We start from the raw sequence: 25,681 nt of genomic DNA on the forward strand, positions 1-25,681 counted from the left end.
AGGGTCGGTGTGGGAGTTTTTGTCTTAGAACTTTTCACAGTGAATTTTCAGTTCATGACAGGTCATTTTAATCCATTTGGTCACCTATTATAGCGTTCAGTTGTGCTCAACTCCACCCTCTCATGTCAGGTTGCAAAAAAAACAAGATGGCGACCAAATTGACCAACTCAAAGGTTCAAAAAGTCAGTCTGCAATCCAATAGGTGACATCGCAGAGACACAAAGCCCCCTTCTTATACGCAATCTATGATTTTAGCAAAGGGGGAGTCTATGATGATGTTGCTATTATTCTTTTCTCATGGTATTTGAAATTATATTTTTGAATTATTCAACAATTTACAAATTTGCAAGATAATTTATATGACTAAACGTATACAGGCAATTTTCAAACACATGACGGTTATCTGTTTTTCCTTTTTTTTGTATTTACAGCTTAAATCTCTTTTTCCTAATCTTTTTTTTTTACATTTTCGATCAAACACAAGAAGATATCCAGATGCTTGATTTTAGTTACCTTTGACATGATGTCCTCCATCTCACTGCGGGCCTTGTAGGTGCCATCATCGTAGCGGAATCGGTACAACACCTGCTCGTTCTTGAACTGGTGCTTGTCTGACACTGAAATAACACCAGAAGGAGATGATGTCAGCATAAGATAGGTTCACAACTTATCAAGCTTCAAGTACTTCTCCTCCACTATGAATATACGCATGCAGATGTATAATGATTTACTCAATATTTGTTGTCAGAGTTAAAGCATGCTTCTATTGAGTCCACCTCTGAAGACATTTTGCATAGTGAGGCTAAGCTCAGGCTGCCATGACTTTGTCTCGGCCTTTTTCAAACATGTAAGTCTATTATGTTGGACATACAGGGAAACATTCGATTTTCAATGTAATCTTTTCTAACTTTTTACAAATTGTATCATTACAGGGTTTGAGTACAGACAAGAGGCAAGAAGTTTGTGAGGAAAACCTCTTCTATGAATTCTGTTTGTGTCGGGTAAGCCATGAGCTTCAAATATTTAGCACAGCCAACAGCTGCCAATTCCAATAGAATCTCCGTAATCACATTAATACACAACAACAACAACATTTTTTATCTTTAATCAATCCAACACAGAGAATGGATAATGACTAACACGTACACAAACAGATGCCTGTTGGAGAAGCGAACAGTGAAATCTCACCAACAAGTTGGCATGAGCACAAACAAGCTGCTGGTTTTTCTCAGTCTAGACTTCAAATGTCCTCATAAAACCCAAAGGCAGCACACAATCAAGTCATTGAATGTGTCATACGTGGAATTTAAAGCACACAAGATGATAGCGGAAATTTTTTTGGGGGGGAGCAAGGGAGATGTCAAAATTGCTAACATTCAAGTACGAGCTGGCGTGATTTAAGCGGCTCGAACGTGTACAGCCGAACTATAAAATGTCTTTATATGCGTCACGTTGAATTACAATTGTGAAGGGTAGATGGAGAGCTTTGATTTGCCACTGTTTTCTTTTCCCTGACTAAATGGTGACACCTACACTTTGCCCGCCGGGACTGAGCCCACGAGGTTTGCCCACAAAGCCTCGCTGCCGTCCCACAGAGCCCTTTGTGTCATCACTGCACCTCTCTGTGGTCAGAGGCTACCGCGAGGGAGGATTTCAAGGGGATTTTCCGCAGGTATTATGGAATGTGGAGGTTGTGTCTCAGCAAATTTCCCTAAGAGGGTGTGAGGGTGTGTATAAATCGTTTGCTTTTACTGTGTACAAGAGCCCCTTCAGGAATATGTTATGTGTAGGTTTGTGTATGTCTGTGTCTTTCATTGCTCAATGCATTATTCAGGTCGTTGGCCCGGTGAATGTCACATTCAAGAGAAAACCAGAGAAGGGGAGATAATGTGAGACACATTTCCAGAATTATTACTGCCACTGAATGCCTTTGGATCATTATCTGCTACAATAGGAAGTGGGGTACACACTCATAACAAGAATGAGTCAAACAAGTATAGAAGGAGAATATGAATCAGAGAAAAAGAGAGGCTGGAAAACAAGCCAAAAGACCAGAGGACGAGATGACTGAAAACATGACAAGGGGAGCTGCAAAGAGCCTCAAGATGCAAATTAAAATTAAAGTATAAAGGAATGGGAGATGATGTTTACGAGGAGGTTTAACAAACACAGAGAGAGAGAGAGAGAGAGAGAGAGAGAGAGAGAGAGAGAGAGAGAGAGAGAGAGAGAGAGAGAAATAAAGGATTTGCTTCGTCTCACCGTGGTGAATGATGCCATTTTCCAGCAAGGCTTGTCCCAGGTTGACCCCTTCGTCAGGCTTACTGATCTCTCCGCTCTCCATCAGCCACGACACAAACTCACTGAGAACACAAAGACAAAGAAGCATGCGATGAGGCACGGTTTCTCAAAGTGGTAATCCGTTGCCGCGGTTTGGTTTTTCTGATTTTGTCACCGTCTTTGGCACGGGGCCCCTGGCTGTGCTGTTTTTGCACGGAATTTCCGTGGGTGCACACAATGCCGCAACATTTTGCATTGGATTTAAAGTTGCTGTTCCTTTCATGTTCATTCATAAAGCCTCTCATGCTCGTGGCTAATATTAAAGAAGACCCACTACACACTTGTATAAACTTGCAACGCTTCCATTGTTCTGAGGGATAAGTTCTTGAACACAAAGTGTAGAAATAAAATGTGAAGAAACATTGAGAAACATCTTGCTCAACCTAATCTTAATGTATCAGTCATATTACAGTATACAAAGACCTTAGAACACCTACAGTGTGTATAGATGTGCTGATATATCTACTTGAGTGAGAGATTTCACTGCAGCTCAGTGGAAAACAGCATCTTGGTATCATGATAAGCCAAAGCAACTTCCTTGTATTTTTGCAGAGGTCATTGAGGATCGACTTTTTTGATAAGTTGTCAAAGCTAACATGTACGTGCCGGAGTCCACCACTGGGGAAATATAACAATGTGGAGCTCTGGTTCCTGCTTTGGGAAAGACAGCGTCACTGCTAGCCAAGGCGGTAAAGATTTCGTGCTCCGGTTTCCCTCCAGAAACGCCAACAAAAGCGAAGTTGATTCACGGAGCTTAACTGCTCTTTATTAGGTTTTTTTGGATTAATTTTGCCCAAGCCGAAGCAGAAGAGGAATACCTTAAAGTATTAACTGTGAGTACCCACTAAGGAATAGGAGTGCAGGTGATGACGGGTAAATTGGTTTTAACCCAATGCTTCGTTTGTGTATGACAACCACTGTCATACACTACTGACTGTGGCTCTGATTGCTAAATTTAGGCTCACATGACACAACCGGTGAAATATATCCATTTTGAGGCTGAAAGCCACAAGGCAACATCTTGACACGGTCCAAGGTCTTTTGTGCCATTTAGTCTGTCAGAATGGATCCACTTCCACCAGAAGTACAGACAGTGCATCTGCAGTACAGTGCATATTCATAGAAAACTTTAGAATAGGCTTCTCCTTTTTTGTCTTCTTTGCTACAAATATCCCTTGGGCTTTGACACTGCACGTGCATTAACTGTTGAAATGTAAGCGCTTCAGCTCCGCTCTCTTCTCGTCACGCCCAGTTTGTGCTGAACAAATGTTTGAAGGAGAAAATTCACTTCCCCAGATAATGATGAAAAGTGAATTGGAAAGAGCTAGTGTCTGTGTGTGTGTGTGTGTGTGTGTGTGTGTGTGTGTGTGTGTGTGTGTGTGTGTGTGTGTGTGTGTGTGTGTGTGTGTGTGTGTGTGTGTGTTCATGAACATTCCAGCATGTGAGAAATCTGCGCTCATGTGTGGATTTGCTTTCTGGCAGTGATGCGACGGATGTATGAGTTGCTTAAAATGTGTTAATGAAAAGCATACAAGGTGTACGTGTATATACAGACCAATCACATGCATATGATTGCTGTGTGTGTGTGTGTGTGTGTGTGTGTGTGTGTGTGTGTGTGTGTGTGTGTGTGTGTGTGTGTATTATCATGCAGAACCGTGGAAACCTTGAACCACCTGTCACTGGTCCTTTGTGTCCGCCTGACGCACAAAAGGATATTTTACCATAATTGGGAAAACAAAGAATGTGTTTTTCATGCCTGCATTATTAGTGTTGTTGTGTGTTTATCGTCTCTCTGTGTGTTCATGTCAAAGCCGGTGGCTGTAAATTGGCATTGACAGGGGACTGAATGTGAGGGGATGTTGGTGTGTGTGTGTGTGTGTGTGTGTGTGTGGATGTTACGTAATAGTCAGGTTGATTTTGGACAGAGAGCTGTTATGGAAATCAATATGATGAGTGTGTGTGTGAGAGAGAGAGCGATGAAGAAAGAGAGAGAGAGCCTTCAGCCACACAGGAAGGAGTAGAGGACAAGGATAATGGATTTGTGGGAATATCTGCTGATGATTTTGCATTTGCGTGTGAAGTTCAGCCACATTAGCAGGGCTTTTCAAGTGAGCCCCTGGGCTTGGAAAGACCACTGCCGTGTCCCAACATTCCGACCGTGTTCAGCATGTTCAACTTGCTAGTCTCGATAGTATGTTTTCCCAAACGTTCTGTGTTTGTTTTCTAAGATCTTTCTTGAGCTGTCTCACCACTTTTATCTTCATTTGTTCCAGCTCCACTTCCTTTGTGCATTGCATGGTGGGACAAAAGGGTGCAAGTTTATGAAAGTATGCAAACTGACTATTTATAGTGTACTTAATTTTGTCATGTTTAAAGTGTGAAAACAACACATGCTCAAAAAGAAAATGTGAAGTATGGATTGGGAGAGAGTGAATGTTTTTTCCCCTCAGAGGGAGAGAGAAAATACCTTGAGTACCAAAAGCTAGTGGAACAAAAGCTAACCCAGAAATGGAGCAGTGAGATCTAGTTCCATCTCCTCCTAGTGTTAGTTCTCTACGAACAAAAAGGCAGGAAGAAATAATACAAGAAAATAAGGTTATGCTACATCATAACTTTAAATCCCTCCAAACGATGCTGAAAATAGTAAAAAATAAGAAAAATAAAAGCCTGTTAACACCATCATCCAATACAGATAGCAGACGGATGACGCAATGATGCCATCAAGACAACGTGGTGCTATCAAAACCGGCAGTCTGCATCTCTGTTTAATACAATAAGCAGTCAAACTACGCCAGCTGATAATTTCATCACAGAGACAAATGCAGAGCTAATGCAGGCTGCACTCATCGGGAGGAAATGACTGAGAGATAAAGTGATGGAAAGGGAACACAGTGTGAGATGAAGATGAAGACCTGTACTTGTACCGCATGGACTAGGCAAAGGAAGTAGTTAGTGACTGAAAACAAAGGAATGTCTGGAAGAAGATCCCTGTTGGCAAACATTGGAATTTGAACCAGCTTAACAGCCACTGCTCTGGCACTGAACAACAGTTCTGTCCTATAAGTGGATGGGGGCGAGAGAAAACATCACTTCTATGAGTATACTAATAAGGCACTGTTCTTAACACAGTGTACTCTGACAGGGAAAACTTAATGTGACAGCACCAAGATGGAACAATGCCTCCTAGAAACACCACCACATTTTTGAGCGGCCCATTAAATTTGCTTCTTGGCAGTGGCTGATTTGATAGTAGCCACTGTGTTATTGTCCACTGCATTTATCTCTCTCTTGAAAGAAAATGATGATTTGTAAAAAAAAAATACAGTTGGCAATGTTGCAGACATTAATGGTTTCTCCTCTGGTTTCGCTTCACAAGACCGGTCGCATCATCGCAGTCCTGCCTCGTTCTATTTTTTAGTTTCCCCAAAATGGTGACTGAAAGAACTTTAATTGGTGCTCAGGATCTCACGATCGTTGGTGTGAGGGAAGCTTAAGCAAGCCTCTCGTTGTCTATTCATTGAACTGAAACATCAAGGGGACATAAAAAGGGGCATGGCCTGTTGTAGGGCCTCAGTTAAAGGTCCTTAGCGAGTGAAAGTCTGGGTGTACAACTGATATGAGTGTGTGGGGAGCAACTAGGGCCTTTCTATGAACCGTGAGAGGAGACTATGAGGCGGGGGGGGTGGGGGGCTCATTACAGACAAGAGGATGTAGGGATAAAACAGTTTAGGCACCTTGCCAGGACTTGGGGAGACTGGATACCAGCCCTTTTGAAAAGCCTGCTGATCTTATGTAACAGCGATTTGTAAGGGTCCCCTTGTGAACGGCGCCGCATTGCAGTCGCATTCTGGGAACCTGAAGAAAACCCGGCACCAAGGGGGGGGGGGGGGGAGTAAAACTCACTTTCCCATGAAGCACTTGGGCACAATGCTGAGCTTCCTGCGTCGATCCTTAATGAGGTGCCGACTCTTGGTCATCATCATGTGGTAGAGCTTATCCCCCTTCTCTGCTATCATCACGTAGGCATCCCGCTCCATCCCGAGTTTGAGGCCTACAAAAAAAAGAGAACAACGCGTCAGAATCCAAGAGGATACGTCCCGTCCCGTCCCCCCCGGTCCCATCGATGGAATGAGAGGAAACTTTTCAGTAAAAAACATTCACTGTATCACATTTGCAAGAAAAACAAGGCAGGCCCATTACTGGACACAAATTTCAACTCGCTTCCATTGGCTTTCTACGTTTGTCAAAGCCAAAAGTCAAAAGGCTGTCATGGTGCTTAGAAGAGACAAACGGGCCTTCAGCTTGACGGCCCGGTTGTGTTCTGGTATTGTGCAGATGGAATGGAGCCTGAAACAGAGCATGGCGGCTCGGGTCTGCCACAACCTTCTGCAACAAACTCGGATGTTAATCTTTCCTTGACAAGTTGTTCAGGGACTAAGTCGAGTTCAGGAGGGCAGTGTGATCTTGATCTTGTGACTAAGTCGAGTTCTGGAGGGCAGTGTGATCTTGATCTTGTTTTTGAGTTGGTTTGTTGACTGTTATTCCTCTATTGTAACATGTGAGGGCCCTTTGTGAGGCCTGCTACCCTTGTCAAAACCCCTCCAGTGAGTTCACAGTTATAGCCGCTTAACCTCATCTAGGGGTTCGATGAACTTCTGAACCACAATGTGAGCCTTTCTGACTCGGGCAAGTCAACTGTGTTGCATTGAGCCTCCCTAAGCTGCTTAACTCTGCTGAGAGGCACATCAAGCTGCTGAACTCGACTATGAAGTATCGGGAGCTGGTCGCAGTACGCTTGACAGAGAAAACATCATATTTGTCAAGCCAGTCTACTGATCTAACTTATGATCATTAACCCTGTTTACACCTCGTATAAACATGCGTCTTGGACGATTGGATCACAAGTGGACAGCGCTAAATACAAGTGTTAATGACAACCAAGGCGCTTTGCCATCCGATCACTAATACTACTTGCCAAGGGGGGCTGGGAAGCATTTGACCACACATTTTTGTAATGTAAATGCTAGAGAGCCCAGCTGCATCGCCAACGGAACAGGAAAAATCTGCATTAAAAGCCACGGCTCTCCTTTTGTTCCTTTTTTTTTTCCGCCGGCTTTCTCAACAAAAAAGACTTCGAGATATATAATGAGTGCATCAAAGTCTGTATTGTTTTGATTTCTTCTTCTTCTTCTTCTTCTTCTTCTTCTTTTAATGGCAGGCGTGCATTGCTGCCTCTTGTGGGTTAAAAGCAAAACGCATTTGGTCTTTGGAACTGAAACCATATACGTGTTTAATTGCATACAGAGCTCGGTCACTTCAGTTCTAAAGCCAGGTGTGAACTGACGCACTTGGAGCTGTCCATTTTTCCATTGAACCGGTGAGCATTGCTGATTGGCTGAGATGTTTCTTGGACTACAAATTCAAACTGCTGACTAGTTATTTCCTCTCATGCAGTCGCATTTGTGCATGAAAGAGATCAGCTGGCATTTGGCTGTATGTGAAGACATTAGGTCACTTGGCCTTGGTAACATTTCCTTTGAGGTCTGCTTAGAGTTAAAAGGGTCCGGACTATTTTCCCACTCTCTACGCCATCCAAACTATACACTCTGTGCTGCATTATGCAACTTATATGAAGGTAGAAGTGTTGTGGAGAAAGGCTGAGCAACTGAAAGGGAGAGAAAGGGGTGAGACAAACAGATCACTCTTGAATCCAGTTTTCCCATAGAGTCTTTGGGGTTGTTCACTGGCAGCCCCGTGATGGAGGTGGGGTTATATTACATTTGACAGCAGCTGGAGCAGACTTAAACAATGAGTGTCATTGAACAACAGACGGGGCCTGTCCAGAAACAGAGGCCCCTCAGCTTCTGTTCCAGCTGTCAGAGTTTGTCTGGGGCTGCTCCTTGTCTTCCTGCTCTCATTGGCGCAAGCTCGTACCCCGTCGCGTTATCCGACCCACGCACTTTCCCAGTGATGAGACGAAACACCTCCACCTAGCAGTTGTTGAACAATTAAAGTCTTCTAGGAGGGTTCAGGATGTCCAACACAGGGGAGGACCACATCGATACAAGCCGTGTCAGGAAAAGCAAAGATGGATGAAACGGGAGAAGTTGCCAGGATTTATCGCTGTAAAACTTTATCAAGAAGCTGTCTAGACTGTTAGGAAAGTGGTTGAAAGAAATGTAAGCACACAGTGAGAGCAGAGTATAGTGAAGAGGGGGGTTACAGAAAGGGAGATTGTGGGGAAAACTGGGCACTGTGACTGATCTGGCATCTGTTAGCCTCAGGTCGATTTCCGCCGGGGTTGAAACCGAACACCACAAGCTGCAGCACACTCCTTCGTACTTATTCTTATTCTGCAACCCTTTCATCACAGGATCAGACGCCGATGATGTTGAACTCCTCTGCGGATGCTTATTTATTGTAAGATTACAAAGAGTAATTCTCAAGAATGCAAATGTTTATGTCGACAGTGGCACTCAGCCAAACACGCACGTGCAGCTAACCGTTTGAGCGTTCTGTCATTCTCAGCCAAACATTTAGCTTTAGGGATCCAATTTTGATTTTATGCCATCAATGCTATCAGGTGACCTGATGTGTACCGCCCTAAATCTGGTTAAAGCCTTTCACACTGTCTAACGCACACAACGTAACGAAGACAGATGGTCAGTGCTGAACAGGTGGGAAGCCATTTTAAGGCAAAAGAGGGAAGTCCGAAGGAGCAACAACAATATCAGTTTGCATTACTAATCTCACATGAGCGGATGTGGTGCAGTGTAGGGCTTATTTTTACAACCAGTGAATGAAGTGTATTTCTTTTTGGGCAAGACTGAATACAATTTGATTTTCTGCACACTAATCCAAAGCTAATTCCTCGTGTCAATTCATTCTGCAACTGCAAAACAAACTGCTGAAACGGAAACAACTCTGTCACAACACTTTTATTATAGTAAAAATAGATTCAGATTAATTAAAGTACATGTGCGTGACGTAATTGAGCTTCGCTTTTTTTGACAATGTTTTTCTATTTCAAGCGTTTGACCAAGATGCTGTTTTTAGTATATTTGTTGTTTGTGAATGAGACACTTGCCTCATCAGTGCCTTCACACCGAGGGCTTATATTAGTCAAATAACTTCACTGCATAGATTCGTTGTTTTTTTTAATGCAGTGAATAGATTGCTGTGGCCGCCTCTGCTCAGTGCACAGGTCAACCGGGCCTACTGTAGACGTCATGTCACCTGAGCCTCTGTTTATGAAAACGAAGGCGGGCAGCTCGTTCAGGGTGGGACATAACCGTGGGACACAAACACTGCATCCAGGTCAGTAGCACATCCACTGTCGTTACTGTGCGCCAGCTGAGGGGGCCGTGATAGCTTGTGAAACCAAGGTGACACTGGCATGTAGGGAAAATAGAGAAGGCTAGAAAAGCAGAGGGTGGAAGGGGAGAGGGAGGCACTACAGCTGCCAGATTATTAGGTTCACCTGGTGAAAACCATCATGCAATACATCCTGCCTGTGGCAAGTGTATGTCATACATTGCGAGACACTGTGAGTATAAAGTAATCCAGTAATTGCTCCCTTGTAAAACATGGTCGGCGGTGCCGTGTCTTTCTAAACAAAAAACGAGTTTTCCATGAGGGGAACTCTGGTATAAAAAAAGGATCATTTCTGGTTTTGGCACTCTCAGGCTCATAAACCATAAGTGCCATTTATTTCCTTTTAAAAAAGGCCTTACTCACATTCTCTCTGCTCCCGTTCCCTCAAGATGGCATCCAGCCACTTCTGCTTGTCCTCTGCGTGTTTGGCCATGCAGACAAACCACTTGTTTTTAGCCGTGTTGTGGATCTTCCAGCCGTTCGTCACCGTGTAGTTGTTGCTGTGATAGTCCGCTGTGAGGAAAGTGGGAGAGGAAAAACATTAATATAATTTATTAAAGAGTAGCATGAGCAACCTTTTTCCCCCAATATTTCTTGCCTATATTGGAGTTGCCTTTAGGGTTACACTTCAAACAAATCATCTCATTAAACAAAAATGTAAATCATCTCTCTGGTTCATATTTTGTATTCAGTATTTTGTTGAGCTTCTTTTTCTTGCTCCTCTTGATGTCTCTAAGTGTTTTCATTTTGAGGAAATGAGACCAAAAAAAGACACATACACTAAGTCAACATTGACCTCAGTGGTAAGTAAAGGAAGTATTAATGAGTGTGATCAAATCACACTTTAAAGTCATCTCTTAATAGGATTTACTACTCGAGCAATTATTTACAAGCTTAAATTAAAGAGATAAACAGCGCGCACTCCGAGAGCAGTAAAAGACCACTTTTTCACTGACTCAACAAAATCCCTCCTTTACCCCTTTCTAATTTTATCTTCCATTTAGCTGCAGGTGAGCCGCTACTGAATAATGAATGGCCGCTGGTAATGGGGTGCATTAGTCTTGCGCTCAAAGGTCATATAAATAGATGTGATACTTCAGGCCCCACTGGGAGCAGCTCCAGCTGATCTGGGAGAGCAGGGACACATACTACTGCGTCTGCTCCCTTTGTAGCCGCTGGGATGAAAAAAGGTACATTCTCTTACAGTTTTATGTAAGTACATGGTGGCATTAATCAAGGCAGAGAGGTGTATGAGTCAGTGAAAGTGAGGATATTTTTAATGCTCACAAAGGTGAACAGCTTTCCGCACAATAAATCAATCAACAGGTGGCTTATTGAGTCCGATTTCTCAGCGGTGTGACTCAAGGTAGCAGCATATAATTCATAGTTTATGGATTCTGGGTTATTGCTTATTATCATTTAAAATGGAAACTGAACGGTTCCATTCAAGCTTTCAGCAGATAACACCTAGACGTCTCAACGTTTCATATTTTACATCCTTAGCAATCAGATAATCTGCGTTGTGGGGTTTCATACGTGTTTGTATTCTCGATGTGCGACCCCTCGGTTCTGAGAACACTGCATGTTTTTCTTTGCGGTTTCCCCTTCAGCAGCCTAAATGTGACATCCAGCAGCTAACATGCAGAACCAAAAAAAAGTCATGTGAGCTTGCAAAATATTCTACCAGCACAAAATACACCAAAAAAAAGAGGAAACATGTGAGAGAGAGAGGAAGACAAAATGTTTCTACGAAGCCCAGCACAACAAACCACAACAGCAAGTGAAGCTGGTTGACAACCGGAATCGCAGATGAGATGTTAATGTTTGGCAGAACATCTCGGCCCCCGATGCGAGAGCGCATCAGGTTTATCACCTAGCTCGGTTGAGTGCTTTTTGCACTTCAGATTTGTATCCGGGCTTCAACCCATTACTGTATAGCTGACATCAAAAGGTGGTACATGAGGTTGCGAGCTGCATCCTGTTTGAAACTAGGTGCAAGAGCAACACTCCACCCAAACTGTCAACAAGTACCTGATTCATATCCAACCCCCAGTTTCTAAATGGCAACATTTACAAACTAAAATGTGAAATTAAAAATGAGCCCTGTACGCAAGTCCAAAGTAGTAAAACGCAACGTTATTTCCCTATAATAACCAGGATGCCAATGTGAACAAATCAAAAAAGAGCTTAGGTTGCATTAATTGACATATGGACATTCTGCAAAGCCGCAGGGCAAACACAAACCTGTTCCATCCTCCACATTTTCCACCTCCATCACCTCGGTGTTGATTCGGCCTCTGAACACATAGAGGGGCCCGTTGATGGACTTGGTCCTCTTGGTGGACTTCTTTCCAGAAACCCTGCATAATGAGACAACACTGCGGTTACACTCGGCACAGGGAAAACATCCGCTGTAATAAAATAACACACCTACATTCATGCAGACACAGAGCTATGGGAGCAGCAGACACGTGTAGTTGTTTTTACTTGCATACTAAAAAACAGGAATGTGAACATTTACTCCAGTTTTCCATGTCTGGCTCATTCCCGGTAGTCTGTCAATGAAATGTTTTTGAATGCGTTCTTGTTCCTCCTCCCTTTGACACTCTGCTATGTAAGCTGCTGATAGTTGTAGGGAGGTTTGCCCCTTCTCACCTGGACTTCCTCTTACAGTAAACCAAAAGGTTGTCGAACAGGAAGAAGACACGTTCCTGGATATTGCCCGCTGAGATTTTCAGGAGATTTCCATGAAGCAGCAACTCCGTGCAGATATCTGTCAGGTTGGTTCCCTGAAAAGAGAGAAAAAAAAGATTAAAAGGGAGATTAGCTTCTGGCGTTGTTACTGTAAGGAGACTGCCACGACTCAACATTGCATTATGGTCATGTGCTCAAGTTTTATCTATTTGAGCAGAGCTTGGGAACTCTTGGCAGCACTCTCAGTCTAAATAAAAGAGCTGCAAGGAAAACATTGTCGCCTGCAATAAAAAAAAAAAAAGAGTTCACGACCTCGGCGAAACAATATGATATTGAACTTTAACATTGAGAACAATTTGTTTTCATTCCACCTTCAATGATAAGAAAGAGTAAACGCACTGTTCACTGCCAAGACTGTTAGCTTTTCGCTAGTCGTAACACCAGAGCTTAGTGTTGCAGACACATAGGGGTTGCAGGGTTGTCTCAAACTGACAACTTTTTCGCAAAATGAATGTGTATGGTAAATGGAAATATTAAACTTTAAAGTGGTAGCCTGAGCGAGACTGTCATGCTGGCCTACATAGAGTTTCCTGTGGGCTCTGAAACAAACAAGGCCATTTTGTTCTCTTCTCAGGATGTAAACACATGTACGTGCAAGCTACAGATACATGTCTGCACCCATGTGCATAAAAAAAAATGTAAGCTGTATGTGCATTGAGGAAGGAAATGCATGACTCATGACACGGTGCAGACTGTAGGTGGAAGTGCAAAAGTATTATCCTGATCCCTGCAGTGAAACCTGATGATAGACTTTGTTCCTCTGTAGGGCCAAGGGGACACTCAGACAATGTGATACAAAAGCCTCATCAAGTCCCCTGTACTTACCACAGAGTGTGATCAAGTTGTTCTCTTTATGAAACAGCAGGACGCAAACCACAAAAAACGTCTCATTTTCTGTTTTGAAATGTGTGCATTATATGTCTGAGAGCCTCCTGTCTCATTCTGACTGTATTTACTAAAATTTAGAAAATCAATATTTAGAAAAAGAGATCCATGAACCTTTCATTCTTTGTTTAATGAGGTCGTTGACGTCAGTTGGGAACTGCAGAGATAAATGCGGTGTTGATTGACCACAGCATGCTGTCTAATTAACCTTCTCACAAGGTGGCTGAACTTCAGGACCAACTGCTTCCTTTACTTATTAAGCTTCCTTAGTTTAAAAAAAAAAAAAAAGGATCCTTCCCGTTTTGTGAATGACGGACGACACCGTTTCCTACTATCAAACATCCAAGGGAATATTTAAGAATTTAATTTGGATAACTTCCTAGTGTCCGTGAGCAGGAGTGGCTGCCCGCCAAAACATAAAATGAAACGACAGACAACAAAGACGTCTCATTACTCATTGTTAAACGGATCACTCCACTTCAAATCACCTGGAACTAAATACACCCATGTGCCGATTACGGACAACCTCCCCTCCTTTTTTTGGCTTGCAGAGCACCCACCACCGCTCACTGCACGCCCACACGTATACATCAGATCTGGTCTTCTCTGTTGTCTTTGATGTTACTGACATGGGTCCACCAGAGACCTTGTGGAAACCCCCTGCCGGCCACGCCCGCTCTCAAGCGTCCATAATTGATTCCCACGAGTATGTATTTATGATGGATGTGCACAGCTCCAGAGTTTGTAAGGGAGAGAGAAAAATGATTCTAGGAGCTTTTTCTTAAGGTGCACACCGACGGGGTCTTGGAGAGGGGATCACGTTTCAGACCATCGATTCGACCTGCCGTTAACTGCACTAACCTGAGGTTGGGGGTTGGCTTGACTGCACCTCTCTGCACATGTGTGTGTGTGTGTGTGTGTGTGTGTGTGTGTGTGTGTGTGTGTGTGTGTGTGTGTGTGTGTGTGTGTGTCTTCTTTGAGCATTTGTAATGTCTGTTTGCAGGCACGTCTACGTTTTTGTGCATCCATAATGTATATGAAAGCATACAAATACACAGGGGTGTGTGTGTGTGTGTGTGTGTGTGTGTGTGTGTGTGTGTGTGTGTGTGTGTGTGTGTGTGTGTGTGTGTGTGTGTGTGTGTGTGTGTGTGTGTGTATCTGAGCAGCAGTAATGGGTCGGGGCCTGATTCGGCACTACTAGCGGCCTCTGCCATTATAGCTGGAGGTGATTAGAGTGGCTGGGGGGAAAGAGGAGCGAGACTAATGCTGTAAGGTTGGAGGCTCTTTGGGGTCGGAGGGAGGAGGCGGGGTCGGGGGTGAAGTGCCTTAGCTTCTAGCGAGTTGTTCAGAGGGAGAGCGCAGATAAATTGCCTGTCTTGGACCAAAAAAATGATTGAATCAGATGTGCGTCCTTTTTTAGAGGTAGAAGCCGGAATTTTGTCTGTAACCTATTGAATGTGATCTGTTTTATGGCTAATTTGTGCTCAAAAATCAATAATATTCAGGTTATTTAGGTAAATCATTAACCCCATCACCGCTCTGAAACTCATTCACAGTGTCACTTCTTTTTTATGTTTGGATTGCATCCAACAATCATATTTGTTATTCCTTATTTTTTCCATCAAAACAATTGATTGGTTTTTTTTTTGTATAAAATGGCCAGAAAGCCTTAAGTGATGTCTCCAAATGCCTCAGTCCAAAACTCAAAGATTTAAGAAACACATTTGAGAAACTTGAACAGAAGAATCATTGTAAGTTTAGCTCATTTTAAGAACTTATAAAACATAGTAATACTGGAGGGACAGAGCATACAAAAAATAAATACAAAAAATGATAATCAAACAAACAGAGTTGGAAAAAGTGTGATTCTAAATCGACTATCCAGAATAATGTCTCCTGATCTTCGGCCCTACTGTGGTCTTGGATTTTACTTGAGACATTAAATGAAAGATGGGGGACCTCATGGTAGCTAAAGCAGAAAATATCCTGTACGGTCTTTTCCGGTCAGTGTACACACGCTAAATAACCAATCATCAGGGTCAAAAGGTGACATTTATCTGAGGCAAAGGCAGGAGTGGAGTCTGTTTTGGCAAGCTAAGTGTAATGTCCCAGTGGGGCCCACTCTCTAGTTCCATCCCTCAGTTTTCTTCCCCCCCCCTCCCTTCAAAAAGCCCCCTCATATAACCCTCCCAGCGCATGTGAGACTAGAGTCCTGCTTCTTTGGTCTCTTCTGATTGGGCAGTGTGCCTGCTGGCATCCCCCTTGGCACCCTGTGTTGGTGGATTGTCCCTTTGGTGCCTGCTTAGACAAGGCCTCTGTTGTGGTGGGTGAGGGAGGCGTGAAAGATGCACTGGACCCTTCGCTCGGCTCCCAAGCCCCGTCCGTGGCCCCTGTGCTCAGAGCAGTGATTTTGGCTGCAGTAGCGCTTAACTCTTAACACAGATAGAGAGCGTGGCGGTCGAGGTCTTTCTCAAATACGCTGGGCTTTGTTTGTCGTGGTTATGTTACAGGACTTTAATTTCTTTCTTTTGCAGAGACCTTTATCAAATCATTAACGTGTTGTTCTAAGAAAAGTATGTCTTTCTCTGCTCCAATTCTCAGCCTCCAAATGTCACAGCACCAACCCTTGCAATTTTGACACCATCTTTCAGTTCTCAAGCTTCCCCTTCTCAGGCACGCAACGGCTATTTTTCTCTTCAACTGACCTCCCGTCTTGCCTCCTTGCGACACCTCCTCACGACTACTGTCTAAAGCTTTCATGTTCTCCCTCGCTCTGTGTGTCTGGCTCTCACCTCCCAGCCCTCGATGTGCGACTGCAGCTGTTCCAGAGCCTCCAGTTTCTCCATCTGCCTCTTGGTCTCGTTGATGTTGGAGCAGACGGCCTTCATGGCCTGCAGAGCCTCTTCCACTGCCGGATAGTCAGCGTGCTTCTTCGGGGTCCGCTTCAGCAGCTCCTGGATTGAGGAAAGGGGAGGTTTAAAAAAAACAAAAAACTGAAGACTTTCCAGAAGTGGGCACATAAGTAAAAACACTTCAGTCTTAGAGCAAACGTATTCTGTGACCTTCAGTTACAACAAAATCATCTACGCGAGTCCTGCCACCCATGCAGACAAAAAAGGTCGTGGGGAATATTGGGTGCCTTGAAATGCCAGCAGGTATAAAATATTTGCTAACAATAAAAAACGAGTCACTTGTTTGATCAACACATCAGCACTGTGTCCATGTAATTAGGTTTCTGATGTCAGCTAGCAAAGGTAACTTAGTTTTTTTTTTAGATTGTTTGAGCAGGCTGTGATGTGTAAAAACAAAAACAAAGCTGGTGTTATCATTTGATGACAGCGTCGTGACATCAGTGCAACAGTACCTTCAGCAGAAGAGGGTACTTGCAAATCCTCTGAATGGGGGAGAGAAGGTAGCCCTCCAGGGGAATATCTGTGCTTTTCTTCCCTCCAAGTAGCATGCAGTGCTGGAGAAGAACACAAACAAACATTATTATACACAAAATGTTCACACTTCAATTTACTGAAAGAGTTAAAAGAATTTGTGTACAAAAGATGGAAAAAGTTAGAGAAGAAACTGTGCTGGTGAGTCCACTGTGTCAAATTTTTAAAAGCATAAAACTTTTAGAAAATGTTTATCACCTCACACGGCACCTGTCTATTCTAGCGCATTTGCAGCTGTTTGCATCGCTGTTCTTTCAGCAATAAACAGACCCTAATTGACCATTGTTGTCATTTCCATTCAGTCACAGTCTGTTGCACCGGCAGCAGATCAGTAACAGTTCCAGGTGCAGAAGAATAATCTCTCGGTGTTTATCCTGGAGCAAAGCCTAAGGTGTGGTTACAATCTTTGTTATTTATTCATTCATTCATTTAACTACATTGTTACTTGACTTCTGTGACCTCTTTGCACAACCTATATTTTGATAGGTCTAAACCACGGTAGCTGCTGTTACCGGATCAGCTTAACTGCCGATGACCATATCCTGTCACCAAAGCAATTTACTGGCTAGTATGTGAGGTTAAATTATTACCAATAGACATTTATGGTCTGTTTGAGCCACATTTTGTTGCATGTTGGGAGCACTTATTTTATAAGAGCCTTCAGATTCATTTAGATGGTGTATTTATACACACACGACTCTATATTTGTTACTGTACCACATTCCTTCTACTGTGCCATTGAAAAAGCCTCCAAAACCAACGAAAGGATCACAGAGAAACCTCTAAAATGTGTTCTCATTCCCCGGGAGATTTGGTCTTTAAGCGACTGCTGCCGCCCCCCCAAGAACCAGTTGAAAGGAAGGGTTTCCTTCAGAAGTGGGAGGGGGTTACAGTTACAGTCATGGTTTCTCCGTGCCTTGCATTCTGTAGGAAACGCAGCCTGTCAGTGTGCTATGAGCTCATGGGATGGGATGAAAGATCAAAAGCAGCCACGCAGATAAACCACTCGAGTGTTCTCCAGTGGGAAAAAAGATCAGTGTAGAGCATTATAATCATACGGCAATTCCTGTCAACTCCGGGGAGGAAATCAGCAGCAAAGAGAGAAACTGATCGCAACTGCAGATCTTTGCAATTCACATAGATTCCTAATGTACTGACAAGTTTCTTTCTCCCCCACAAACCCAAATTTCGGTGTAAAACCTCTCCTCTCAGCTTCTGCTTACTTGTAATCTGCGAGCCTAAAGCCAGAATTCCCTCCGCTCTTCACTCTGACCTCCTTTTGCTTTCGTTTCACTTCTCTGCTCTCTTCCAACGCAATTAGCACTTCATTTCCACGTACAATTTCAGAAGCTCCCCCCGTCATTGTGTGATTCAATTAGCATGAAAATAGTTTAATCCAGAAGAAGAAGAAGAAATAAAAATTCAAAGCTGGAAAGAAGCCAGGAGCGATACATGTTACACTGACATTAATTGCTATGACAACGATTTGCGATGGTCATCACTTTAGGAATTATGTATTATGTATTATTCTACAGAAGAATCACACATGTTCTTTGTCAACTTCTTAAGAGATTATTTCTTGTTTTTACCGTGAATCGATCATTTGAATTCGGTTGCTACACAAACCACAAAAGTGAGTCCAATATTTGAGATCACACCGAGCAGGTCGGACAACTGTTTTCATACATAACCAGATGTTGTGTGTTGTGATTTTATTTTGGAGGCGTCAATGTCGCTCAAGACCCGACCAATTAGCCACCCCTTGACTGGGCCAGGAGGAGCGAAAAGCCAAAGCACACAGCAAACACTTCAATCCCACCCAATAATGCCGTGGAAGAGAACCATCAGGCAGCGACAAACGCGCTGCCTCAGATCTCTCGGCCAATCCCAAACAGGCTGCCAACGCTTCACAGCTGGCTGGCCTAGAATGTGCAGATGATTTCATCTGCTCGGCCCTCGCTCAAAAGGCCCCCCGTCTGCATTTTAAATTCATTGTCCTAGGGCCCAAGTGTTTGGGTGTCAAAACGCAGAAAGCAGCTGGCAGCGGAAACACTACAAGAGCGACACAAAGGTGACCTTGATGGTGGTTGCATCCTGTCCGGGCAGGAAGAGCCCTCTGACCTTGCTGGGGTTTTCTTCTCTTTATTTAATGTAACATGGAAATGGAGATGATATGAGGGAAGGAAAAAAATGAGGGAGAGAAAGGAGACACAAAAGAGGGGAGAAATGTAGGGCAAAGGTAGACATGCGTGTAAGACAACGGGATAGAAGATGAGGCGTTATATGGACCACCACTAGAGGAAACGATACATAAGACTCAGACAGGAAATAACGAAAACATAGAGGGTTTTTTTTTGGTTTTCTTTACACAGAAGTAAGAGAAAATAAGTCAGAGTCATAGTGCAGAAGAGGAAGGATGCAGAAAAATGCAGAAGAGAGACAAATGTGAAGAAAAGAGCAAGAGGAGAGGGGAGGCGTGGCCACTTACCAGCAGGAAGGTCCTGATGTTGGAGATTTTGTTTAGCTCCACGAGAAGTCGCAGAGCCTTCTCGTGGTTACTGCAGTACTCGCCGTACACCGAGAAACTCTTCTTCTGCAAAAACAGGGGAAAAAACACATGTGAGGATTCCAGATATATAAATACCATATTTTACTGGCCAGTTGGCAGCGTTGATCTACTGAGATGTCCAACAGGAGGAAAAATAACAGTGGGGAGCAGAAACTCTAGTATCCTGAAGTCTAATGAGATTCAGTTTTATTATCACAATGAAAGTATGGGATAACTGTACTTCCACAGCTGTCATTCCTTATCATCATTAGAAGCAGCAATGCCAGCATTTGTTATGCCAGGCTATCAAGTGCTACTGCAACAACATTTGGATGAAACCACCAAAAGAATACACACTCTCATGAAGCTTTTTGAATCCGTAATGTTTTTTTAATCCCACCGCAGTATTCATTCACATCATCTGTCACACTTCTCTTTTTTCGAAATATTCTACAATTGTGGGAGGGGGGGAATATAATGCCAACACACCACACTTCCTTTTTCTCCATAAGTGACAGCGTCACAAAGTGCAACAAGGCAAAACACCCCCAGCGCTGATACAGACGCTTTTGGCTGGCTGCCATCTAGTTTTCTTTACAAGACGTAACGTGACACCCGGACCGAATGAACACACCGTAGCATCCGTTATTCATGCAGCATGCTACAACGGAGTGTACACCCGAAGCTTATTGGGGGCCTATTGTGTATTCTTAACTATGCTACAGCAATTGGGATGTGAAACCATGTACACGGTGGGGCCTAAGTTCCGGGTCTGGAAACTGAAACTGTCATCTGAAGCAGCTTAGTAAGTGAAATCCAAAACTGCAGGTGCTCGGACACCGCTTTCAACCTTAACTGCTGCCGCCCCAAGGCTTTGCATATAAAACTGCCGTGGCCATAATGACTACAAAAGGAATAATCAATATTCAGTCTTTGGGACCGGTATGACTGAAAAGTTTGATGTCATATTTGAATATTTTCATGATCCCCTTGACACCAACTTTAAAAATAAAGATGGTTACCAAGGTTGCATGCTGTACCACACACAACATGCATGCACACGCACACTTAACGACATAGAGTGTGTCTGTTTTTACAGGGTAACCAAGCAGTGGTGACAGAAGCAGCAGAACAAGGCTAACAGCTCTTTTTATAGAACTGTCTCTTGACCAGAAGGAGCTGACATGTGTAGATGTATAACACAAGTGAACCGCAGCACAATATAAACAGTTGGTAGTTTTTTTTAACCACACGCAGGAGCCCAAACACACCCGGAGCTGCGTTTGGCAGGGGATTCCAGTCCAAAGCACCACTGGGAGCAACAGCTGGGCCCAACATATGGCGTGGAACCCCAGATACTGTCAAACTGAGTTAATGGGCAGCAAGAGGAAAAGAGCAAAAAATTGTACACATTTGTACATGTGTACAATTTGTATTCCTAATAGTCTGATTGTGATGAAATGAAGATTAAAGAAGAAAGCAGCTTGTATATTTACCAAAATTCATTATTCCTATTTTACAGACTGCCATTATGTCATTGGTTTCCGTTCTTTAAGTGCAAAATTTAAATGAGTACGGTATTATTTACAGTGCTTTGTCATAGATCATAATCTACTGAGACCACTCTGTTAGCTCAGAAGTCCCAAAGCTATTGAGCATAAACAAATGCAAAGTATAGTTTCAATAAAGTTGATTCTGGCTATACTTTGTCCTCAGCACAAAGTCATCTAGCAACAAATGATGTAGGCCATCCCAATGCACCAATTATTAAATATGTGGTAATATTTAGCAAAATAGGAATGGGAATATAGCAGCTTCTTGCAATATTGTTTTGTTGGAAAACATATTAGAAATGTGTATGCTTTTAAAGCAGTTGATGTAAATGTAAATTGATCACAATTTGTGGGGTTAAAACATAGAAAAACCACAGCATCCTCTTCAGTTTATTTTTGAGTAGCAACTAAGCAAATTAAAAGAAAATTCAGATAGCTTGCTATTCATGAAACCAATAAACAGAACATATCTTCTGGCTGTCTGCTCTTCCCAATTGTTAAACCATAATGGGTTAGAGACGACGACAGTGAACACGCCCAGAAGTGAAAGTCAGCAGTGCAGGATGTTTACGTGTCAAAAACTCGTTGAGGTTTCTCGTACCTGAATTAAGCTGGATAAAAAAAACACAACACAATACTTGAGCAGTCTGAATATTAAGGGATGTGTAAAAGTAGCCTCCATATATCAGTTTACATCTACATGCTCCTGGATATGGTGGCCCTTCAGCAGCTGAACCTGAAATAACCATTTCAGCTCTCGGTCACCATTGGCTGAGAAAACAGCATTCCTTTTTTTGCAGCTATGTTTACAACCAAAGCCCTCTCCAAGGAATTCCCTTTTCTCCGGTGACAACAGCTACATAGTCAATTCAGGCACAGCTAAAAATCTTACCAGGGGCCAAAATGTGAACCAGAGTCAATTTTAGGCATCAAGACTACTCTGAAAGACTGAAAGACATCACTTGTATTCAGAATAGCTCAAAGACGTGGGTTGTCCCTTTGATAAACACACTTCTTTATTTGAATCCCCCGTCGTTGGAATGTTATTCCGGAGGCTAGATGAGAAGGGTAGCATCACACACAGACACACACAGAGGAATCGCATAGAGTCGAAGCATAATGGGCGTAGTTCAGAAAGTGCATAATGACGTGACTGTTGCCTCTTGCACAGCACTCATGTATACACTCCCAGAAATAGAGCAAATATTGATGTCTCTGATTTCTCCTCTAGCATTAGTCACTTTTTCACCTTTGCAGGGTTTGAATAATCTCATGCATGCCGCGATCTTGAAGCGAGAGCTAGGAATCTGTGTGTCTGTGTGTGTGTTTGGTCAATGGAAACAGACCTGTTCCAATTTTTTTTTAAAGGTCCTCTATTCATTAACAGTGACAAAGAAGCATCTGTATGCTGCTTTCATGCTGTTGATGTCGTATGTAAAGCCATTTGAATTGCCTTGCTACTGAAATGTGCTATATAAATAAACTTGCCTTGATTTGCCTTCAAAATAAAAGACTGGTGCACTGTCTTTTCTTTTCTTTTTTTTTAACATCTGCAGCCTCCCAAGCCATCTTAGCGACATCTGACTTTGAATAGCAATGAATCTTCCCATTTTTCTTCCCTAACTGTGAGTGGCAGACAGTCTTGCGGAACAATGCGGGAGGTTAATCAAATCCCAGTCATGGTGTTGACCTCTGGTCGAGGTCAAGGGCTACGGCTGGAGGGCGCCAGACGGGGCCAACCGATTGGCTGAGACGTGTCGGTGTTGGAGAAGACAAAGGTCATGGGTTGGAGAAGGAAGTGTAATGGATATGCAGGGTAACACTTCCCCCCCCCCTATTTATAAGCTGTGCATACGCATTTAAAAAACACACCATAATGTAGCTGTAAGCAAATATGAAGACATGTTTACGTGTTAGTTATATAGTAATTGTCAACAATTATAACTTCTCTTATGGAGACATGTTTCATATGATTACCACTGTTTTATTGTCATTCATTATCTTTTTATAAAGCAGCCTCCACTTATTAAACTCACAGGAGGAGATGTTACTGATTTCATTAATAAACTTTAAAATCAGGAATATCTGCTTAAAAGTGCATTACAGTGTGTTATAAACCATTTATTGCATGTTTATGGATGTAGCTGAAGCTAGCAGTCTTTTATCTTAGCTTAGCATAAGGACTGGAAACAGCTAGCCTGTTATACTTTACAGATTCCTCGATAATGAAAGTAATCCTTTGTTGCAACATTAAGGAGTGCATAATCATTCAATGTAATTGAATATATGTAATCACATTTTAAAAAGTAAACATTGGCTCAGTTTTCAAGTAAACTTTTCACATGACATCGAAATCTGCTGAACAGAACTGAAAAAAGCATTTCAATTCATTATAAGAAGTATATTGAGTTTTGCTTTCTTACTATAACTCATCATCATACTTGTAATCGATACCCAGTGCTGGTTTGAGTCACACAGGTTTCTTTCCTGTTGTGGCACTGATGAAGACTTCAAGTACACTGAAATGATGAAGAGGCCGTGGGGAATCCAAGCACCGGCAGCTTTCCTATTACCCTTCCAGTCTGACCTCTATATCTCCCACTCTGACCACAGAGCGATGGGGAAAAGAAACCAGACTGGGCTCCTTTAATCAATTCTCCACCCCAACACTTGGCCTGACAGCCTGAACGACCATAACGCCTCGCACATGTGTGAAGGTACATTTTGATGAGCCCATTCAACAGCTAGACACAGATGAGATTACATGTCAATCATGCCACAAGCAGGTAGTGGATGGATTAGTATTGATTTTTCAATTCACTACAGAAGGGTGGTAAGGTTCATGAACTGAAATGCAGGTTGGACTTTTGGCTATATTTCTCAGAGGCAAAAAAAAATAAAAAAATTAAATTTGAAGTTTATCAGAGAGAGATAAACAGAGAGAGCAAGAGAAGGAGCTTGCGATTGAGAGCAACCAGCAGAAGCATTGTCCCCTCGCCGAGTGACACAACATCCCTTCCTTCCCGGACACAGACCCTTCTTTGTTTGTTCCCTGGGGCCAAGCGAGTTCAAACAGAGGGGAGCGGGGGGTGGGTTGCGTGGGGTGAAGAGCGGAGAGGAATCTTTGGATGAAGGGATGGAGGGACAAGAGAAGGAGATGGCAGGAGACAGAGACTGATGAAGAGAGACTTTTTTTTTTTGCCTGACAGGATGCAGGCCTGTTTGGAAAGGGAGGAGAGAGTGTGTGTGTGTGTGTGTGTGTGTGTGTGTGTGTGTGTGTGTGTGTGTGTGTGTGTGTGTGTGTGTGTGTGTGTGTGTGTGTGTGTGTGTGTGTGTGTGTGTGTGTGTGTTTCTTTGAGAAAGAGAGAATTAAGGGGCATTTTCACAGCAGGCTTTGCACGCTTTCCCTGCATCTGTGGTAACGCGTAGCCCATGAAAAGAGAGAGTGTGTGTGTGTGTGTGTGTGTGTGTGTGTGTGTGTGTGTGTGTGTGTGTGTGTGTGTGTGTGTGTGTGTGTGTTTTTGGCAAAGAGGAGGAATTGCATGCATGCATGAGCTCCCACATGCGTGGTCCGTGTGACCGTCTGCTGTTTTGTGCTTGTCTCTGTGTGTCATGTGCTACTTACAAACTTCAGGAACACGTGTCCCAGTGCATGCTGAGGATGGGGATTGGGCTGCAGACTGTTCTCCACTGCAGACAGCACCTCTTTGTGCAACTCCAGGATGTCCTCAATATTTGAAAACAGAATCTAAAAACAAGGAGGGTGATGTAAGGGGAGGGGATGCAGAGGAAGGAAGAGATAAAGAGGCAGGGTGGAAGGAAGTGAGGGAAAAGGACAAGGAAGTGGCCAACAGATGGACGTAGAGGTGGGGAAAGAAAGCAAATACCATATCTGAGATTGATAATATCATAAGAAAAACAACAATCATTTTAGAAAAATACTTTTAGCTTGTTTTTTGTTTTTGTATTTAAAAGCCAGTCATACCTTGACATGTTCGGGTGAGAGGCACTGTTGGTCATCTGCAGTCTGTCGGATTCTTTGTAAAAACGCCTGAAGGGGACACAGAAACAGAGCAGGTTTCAGAATAAGGACTGTCATTTATTGTTGATGTTTACGCCTATGAGAACATGAGCATGGTGAGTTTGATTTGCTATTATCAACAAGATAACAAGTGAAGGGTTTTTGAAAAGCTGAACCGTCTCGTGCACATATAAGGGTTGCCTGGGAGTGGAAGTCAAGCTTCCCTCTACAGATTATCGTTTTTTAAATGAGTGCGTAGGTGCTCTTTGCTTTGAGGAAACAGATAAATACAATATGTTGGACATCCTGTCATGTCACAATGCATGAGCATAAAACACACACGCCTCAGAGTGACGTGTACACACACACACACACACACACACACACACACACACACACACACACACACACACACACTTAACGGAAAATTGCCTTTCAGGGTGTTACACAGATACCCGTCAGAGTTATTTCACTATCCCTTAGATACCGCAGAACGTTCCACTATATGACAAGACATGTTTCATTTTTTCCACTGTGTTGTGACACTTAAAGCTCACTGTATGGATCCGCTGCAGTGGAAGCTAATGCACCTGAGCATCCAGCTGTACGACAGGGAAAAAATATAAATCTGCTTCATTCATCGCCGTCTGCACACACCACTTCACCGAAGACGTTCCGTAATACGCTCACGTCAAGCTGCTTGTGTGTGCGGTTTTGTCCGTGTGTGTGTCTGTGTGTGTGTGTGTGTGTGTGTGTGTGTGTGTGT

The 25,681-nt window shown here is 43.1% G+C and overlaps 1 protein-coding gene across 1 annotated transcript in view; it reads right to left on the minus strand.

The window, feature by feature from the left end:
• The window catches only part of prex1 (phosphatidylinositol-3,4,5-trisphosphate-dependent Rac exchange factor 1), a 77,185-nt gene that overhangs the window by 34,994 nt on the left and 16,510 nt on the right, over positions 1–25,681 (minus strand). Inside the window, exons 2-12 of the mRNA XM_054608830.1 lie at positions 24,880–24,945; positions 24,520–24,642; positions 19,282–19,386; positions 16,715–16,816; positions 16,143–16,304; positions 12,367–12,500; positions 11,956–12,071; positions 10,075–10,224; positions 6,241–6,388; positions 2,260–2,360; positions 514–617 (exon numbers count right to left, since the gene is read on the minus strand). Of these exons, the coding sequence (XP_054464805.1) occupies positions 514–617; positions 2,260–2,360; positions 6,241–6,388; positions 10,075–10,224; positions 11,956–12,071; positions 12,367–12,500; positions 16,143–16,304; positions 16,715–16,816; positions 19,282–19,386; positions 24,520–24,642; positions 24,880–24,945 (1,311 nt within the window). The remainder of the gene's footprint in view (positions 1–513; positions 618–2,259; positions 2,361–6,240; positions 6,389–10,074; positions 10,225–11,955; positions 12,072–12,366; positions 12,501–16,142; positions 16,305–16,714; positions 16,817–19,281; positions 19,387–24,519; positions 24,643–24,879; positions 24,946–25,681) is intronic.

Source organism: Anoplopoma fimbria, chromosome 12, assembly GCF_027596085.1.
Source record: "Anoplopoma fimbria isolate UVic2021 breed Golden Eagle Sablefish chromosome 12, Afim_UVic_2022, whole genome shotgun sequence".
Lineage (NCBI taxonomy): Eukaryota > Metazoa > Chordata > Actinopteri > Perciformes > Anoplopomatidae > Anoplopoma > Anoplopoma fimbria.